Genomic DNA, 5,360 nt, shown 5'->3' with positions numbered 1-5,360 from the left:
GGCGCTGGCGGCGGCGGCGGCGCCGACAGCATGGACATCTCGGCCAACGAGAAGGCCACCATGCAGAACCTGAACGACCGTCTGGCCACGTACCTGGAGAAGGTCCGCAAGCTGGAGGCGGCCAACGCCGAGCTGGAGCTGAAGATCAGGCAGTTCCTGGAGAGCAAGACCGCCCCCTCCTCCAGAGACTACAGCGTCTTCTACGTCACCATCGCAGAGCTGCAGGGAAAGGTAGGCACACGTTTAGTCACATGACATCATGGTCATGAAGGTGTGGACATACCTGTCAGTGTAAACACAAAGAATCATCTATACAGAGAAACTGCTGATGAGTTACTTTATTATTCTGTCTTCAGTATTCACAGGTTCAGTTTCTTACCTGCAGCTTCATTTCTGCTGCTGTCGACAGGTGATGGTAGAAACACTTTTAAGATCAGAGTTTATAAATATTAAACTGTGATTAAGTGACGGATCATCTGTAGCTGTCACCACCTCCACAGGTGAAAGTATTTACCTGTTAACATCAGCATGTTTCTTGATCCTTCATTGTCAGAGTAACTGTGACTGATGAACTGTTGACTGTCTGTCTGACCGTCTGTCTGACCGTCTGTCTGTCTGTCTGACTGTCTGTCTGCCTGTCTGTCTGACCGTCTGACTGTCTGTCTGACTGTCTGTCTTTCAGAGCGTGTTGAGCAGGAAGCAGCAGAGTAGAACGGAGCAGACTTTAAAGGGCAGGATGTGAATTGAACGTGAAACCAAAAACCTAAAAACGAGTCGAGTGTAACGATGCAGATCTACTGTCAGCACCTTTAACCTTGACTCTTTAAGTCCAGCTGAAATCAAAGGTTGTTATTTGTCTGCTCCAGGACACCGTACATGTCTGCTCTGTAAATAAGAGCAGAATTCAAAAGGGAGAAATGAATATTTCATATGCTTTAGTCTCATGATGGCGTCCTGGTTATTTCTCCATCTTCCTACATATCAGTAAAAAACACTGATCATGAAAATCTCTCTCATCCTCCAGATCCAGGACGCCACCAAAGTCAACGGTGGCATCTACCTCGCCATTGACAACGCCAAGCTGGCCGCCGACGACTTCAGGCTCAAGTGAGTGAATTCGTTCATTAGGTGACAGGCTCAGAGCCTCCTCTCTTCTGATTGGCTGAGGCTCAGAGCCTCCTCTCTTTTGATTGGCTGAGGCTCAGAGCCTCCTCTCTTCTGATTGGCTGAGGCTCAGAGCCTCCTCTCTTCTGATTGGCTGAGGCTCAGAGCCTGCTCTCTTCTGATTGGCTGTGGTTCAGAGCCTCCTCTCTTCTGATTGGCTGAGGCTCAGAGCCTCCTCTCTTCTGATTGGCTGTGGTTCAGAGCCTCCTCTCTTCTGATTGGCTGAGGCTCAGAGCCTCCTCTCTTTTGATTGGCTGAGGCTCAGAGCCTCCTCTCTTCTGATTGGCTCACCAACCTGTTGTTACTCGAGCTCCAGAGAGAAACCTGAGAGGAGATGTGAAACTGATATTTTGATGCATTATTATTTTTTAAAAGCAAAACTCACACTCGTGACCTTAAGGACAAGAATGTCCTCAAAAGACTGCAATAAAAATATCACATATTAATATTATTTTCCACTTTCAGTGTTGGATCTTTAACCAACATCCGTCCTGATCATAACGACCAAATATTCAATCATTTCAGGATTTTATGATCAGTGGCAGCGACCTTCTTCTCATTGACGACATTCATTGTTATGAAACAGATGTAGAGATGAAGCTCATGTTCGTTGTTCAGGTTCGAGAACGAGCTGGCCATGCGTCAGTCGGTGGAGGCCGACATCGCCGGGCTGAGGAGGGTTCTGGACGAGCTGACTCTGGCCAGGACCGACCTGGAGATGCAGATCGAGGGTCTGAGGGAGGAGCTGATCTTCCTCAAGAAGAACCACGAGGAGGTCAGAGGCCTGTCAGATCCGTTTGAACGGATAGATAAATAAATCCAGTCTGCCGAGACTCTAGGAAGGTCTCGCTGGAACTAGGTTTGTTGTCCTGAATCCTCACCTCCACCGGTGTGCCGTCTCTCTGCAGGAGCTGCTGGCCATGCGAGCTCAGATGAGCGGACAGGTGAACGTGGAGGTGGACGCCGCTCCTCAGGAGGACCTCAACAAAGTCCTGGAGGAGATGAGAGAGTACTACGAGTCCGTCACCGCCAAGAGCCGCAAAGACCTGGAGGCCTGGTTCCAGGCCAAGGTGAGGAAGTGACTGTCCCGTCAGTGTGTCCAGACTCTAATGTCTGATGTAGAGGGACATGTTGTGACCTTGCTGCTGTGTTTTCCCTCCAGTCAGAAACACTAAACAAAGAAGTCGCCGCCAGCACAGAAACCATCCAGACGTCCAAGTCAGAGCTCACAGAGATCAAACGGACGCTGCAGGGCCTGGAGATCGAGCTGCAGTCACAGCTCAGCATGGTGAGCATCACATCTCAGAGCACGTTTCACTTCCAGTTTCTCTGAAGCCGGCTGAGCCGTCTCCTCTGTCCCCCTGCAGAAAGCCGGTCTGGAGGGAACCCTGGCTGAGACTCAGAGCCGGTACGCCATGCAGCTGGCCGGTTACCAGAACCAGGTAGCCATGCTGGAGGAGCAGCTGGTGCAGCTGAGGGCCGACCTGGAGAGGCAGGGACAGGAGTACCAGATGCTGCTGGACATCAAGACCAGACTGGAGATGGAGATCGCCGAGTACAGGAGGCTGCTGGACGGAGAGGGCGGCGGCAGGTGAGAGGACGGGTCCAGGTCCAGGAGGCCGCTACTGGCCCGGGACCAGACGAGCAAAAACAATCATATTTCATATCATATAATAATATAAATATCTATAAACACATTATAAGAGCCATTTCTGCATCACAGGAAACTAGAACTCTCAGGTTTTATTTACCTGTAAATACAAGTATTGATTATTTTGAAAACCCCTGACATTAGACTGACTGACAGACATGCAGGTCTGTTTCGTGTTGAAACAGGAAAATTCATTTGTTTGTTTTAAAAACAGGGTGAGTTGAACTTTTTTAATCTGATAACGACAGAAATGACTGACAGAGGCTGAACTGTAAATAGTCAATGAAAATACAGAATTTGAATTTATAATTCATAAAAATGCCCCGAAACATCCAATGAAGATTTATTTATTGATGTTTAGAATTATTTCCAGAAAAAAACTGAGAATCAATGTCTGAAATATGTGAAGAAATGAATTAAAACACAAATTAAATAATAATAAAAAATGTTTGGATCCATCATATAAAATATTTTTATAACATTATTGATTTTATTTTTATTTATTTATTAATTAAATGAATCAACTCCAACTTCTCATACAGTTTTACAAAGATTACAGATTATTTCTGATCATTATTTAATCATCTCAAAATTATTATTATTATTATTATTATTATTATTGATCCTAACAACGGTGACAGAATATCAGTGGGTTACAGCTGATGAACATCTGATTAAAGACCTGACTGTTCTGTTTGTCTCCTGCAGCATCTCCGCCTCCTCCTCCTCCTTCTCCTCCTCCGCCACCTCCAACTCCACCTCCAACTCCGCCTCCAACTCCGCCTCCTCCACCACCACCACCAAACAGAAAGTCATCACAGTCATAGAGGAGATCGTGGACGGAAAGGTGGTGAGCTCCACAGAGACCGTCAGCTCCAGCGAGTGAGCACCAACTGCTCTCACTGCACTCTCACAAAAAATAAAAGTCTGCTGAGGTGCTTCAAAATAAAAGCTTGTCAGTTGTTTTTTTTTAAATCCAAGGAGGCTGCAGTTCCTCTAGTGGCCATTAGGTGCTGCACCACAGATTAAAAAGTCTGTTTATTTTAACCATTAAAATCTCCCCAGATAATTTCCCTTTATCTGATGAGCTGAGGTTCATTCAGAGTAAGTGAAGATATATTTATATAGAAATAAACGTGTCTGAACACTTCTTCTTCTGCTGAACGTGACACAAACGAACCCGTCGTGGCAGCGGTATGAAATATATGTACAATACATTTTTATTTTATAAGTACATATATGTAAAAATTATATATACAACCTATTAGAAATAGGAACAATTTCATAAACTGACATATATCTATCCTGTAAAAATATATACATTTATGTATGTGTATATGTGATAATAATATATCCTCTTATAGGTGACATATATGGCAACATCACTCTTGTTATAGGGACATATGTCATATATCACATTTCTCTGTGGGCTGTGGTCTGCAAGGTAAAACTGCTGTTTTTGTCATTGTAGTGTGGCAGCATTATAACGACTGTCGCTGGTTAAACAAACTGTAGGAATCTGACTATAATCCAGAGCCTGTCGGCGGCACAAACATCTGCCCTGATGTTTACACTGCAGCAGCTGTATTCTGTTCTTCCTCAATACTGAATCAATTCCTAAGATCTTTGTCGCTTTCAATAATTTACACCCAAAAACAGAGGACACTAAGACCCAGCTGCCAAAAGCTCCTCTGGACTTTCAATCTGATTTTACACATGAGGGTCACCTGAACAGCCCAGGTTTCACCTCTGACCCTAAAACATGCCAAACAATAACTCAACATTCAGTTTCGCCCCCTGCAGCTGGTTCACACCCACATATCTTCACTTACAGCTGAAAGCATGAAAACCATGAATATTCATCAAAACAATATCAGATCCTGGAGGAGCCTGCAGTGTATCTGTTGTTACTGTGGACCAAGACTGAGCTCACGTCCTCTAATCCTGAGACTGTCCTGTTTTTAAATTTACATAATTCAGTGTTTCTGAAATGAATAATTGAAATGAATTAGCTATAATGTGACCATGGACCATACCGAGTTCAACGGGACACAACTGGAAATTTAATGAAATGTAAATGAAAATGACCAAAAGGTGGTGAGAGGAGGAGAGAAGCAAACATATATGGAATAATAATACTTTCCCAAAATTACCTCACTTTCTAAAAATATTCAGATTTTCAACAATAGTTTTTTTTTCATCTGTATAAAGAAGCCTTGAGAGGCGGGAAAATTAGTTTTTCTTTCTTCCCGATTCTGATTTATTCTCATTTTTCAAAAATATCTTCACTTAAAAAAAAGTCTAAATTTTTCAAAAATGTTGACTTGTTAGATTTGTTTTAAAAAATTTCTCAACTTAAAAAAAAAAAAATCTCTCACTTCCCAAAAACGGCGTCAGTTTCGAAGAATATCCTGTTCCCGTTTCTCTGTCCACGTGTAAAACTGGTTTCACAGACTTATAAAATTCTTCCGCCCTGAAGCTGCAGTCAGTTGGAGTTAATCTTCCACAGGCTTTACATCAACATTACAGGAGGACAGGTAACCAT

General features: G+C 43.7%; 1 protein-coding gene across 2 annotated transcripts in view; it reads left to right on the top strand.

Annotated features, from left to right (window-relative positions):
* LOC111650759 (keratin, type I cytoskeletal 13-like) overlaps positions 1–3,766 on the top strand; it is a 5,001-nt gene extending 1,235 nt beyond the window's left edge. The window contains exons 1-7 of one of the 2 annotated variants that reach the window (XM_023400666.2): positions 7–231; positions 1,025–1,107; positions 1,783–1,939; positions 2,073–2,234; positions 2,327–2,452; positions 2,532–2,755; positions 3,524–3,766. In XM_023400666.2, coding sequence (XP_023256434.2) covers positions 31–231; positions 1,025–1,107; positions 1,783–1,939; positions 2,073–2,234; positions 2,327–2,452; positions 2,532–2,755; positions 3,524–3,701 — 1,131 coding nt within the window. In that variant the 5' untranslated portion in view covers positions 7–30 and the 3' untranslated portion in view covers positions 3,702–3,766. Of the gene's footprint in view, positions 1–6; positions 232–1,024; positions 1,108–1,782; positions 1,940–2,072; positions 2,235–2,326; positions 2,453–2,531; positions 2,756–3,523 lie in introns of those variants that run through there. The other variant, XM_023400667.2, reaches the window with a different exon arrangement.
* The last annotated feature ends 1,594 nt before the right edge of the window (positions 3,767–5,360 follow it).

The sequence above is a fragment of the Seriola lalandi genome, unplaced genomic scaffold, assembly GCF_002814215.2.
Source record: "Seriola lalandi dorsalis isolate HSWRI2012SDOR001 ecotype SW California unplaced genomic scaffold, Sedor1 jcf7180002052833, whole genome shotgun sequence".
NCBI classification, from domain to species: Eukaryota; Metazoa; Chordata; class Actinopteri; order Carangiformes; family Carangidae; genus Seriola; species Seriola lalandi.
The sequence above is the reverse complement of the archived record's forward strand: the minus strand, read 5'-3'. Positions and strand labels throughout refer to the sequence as shown.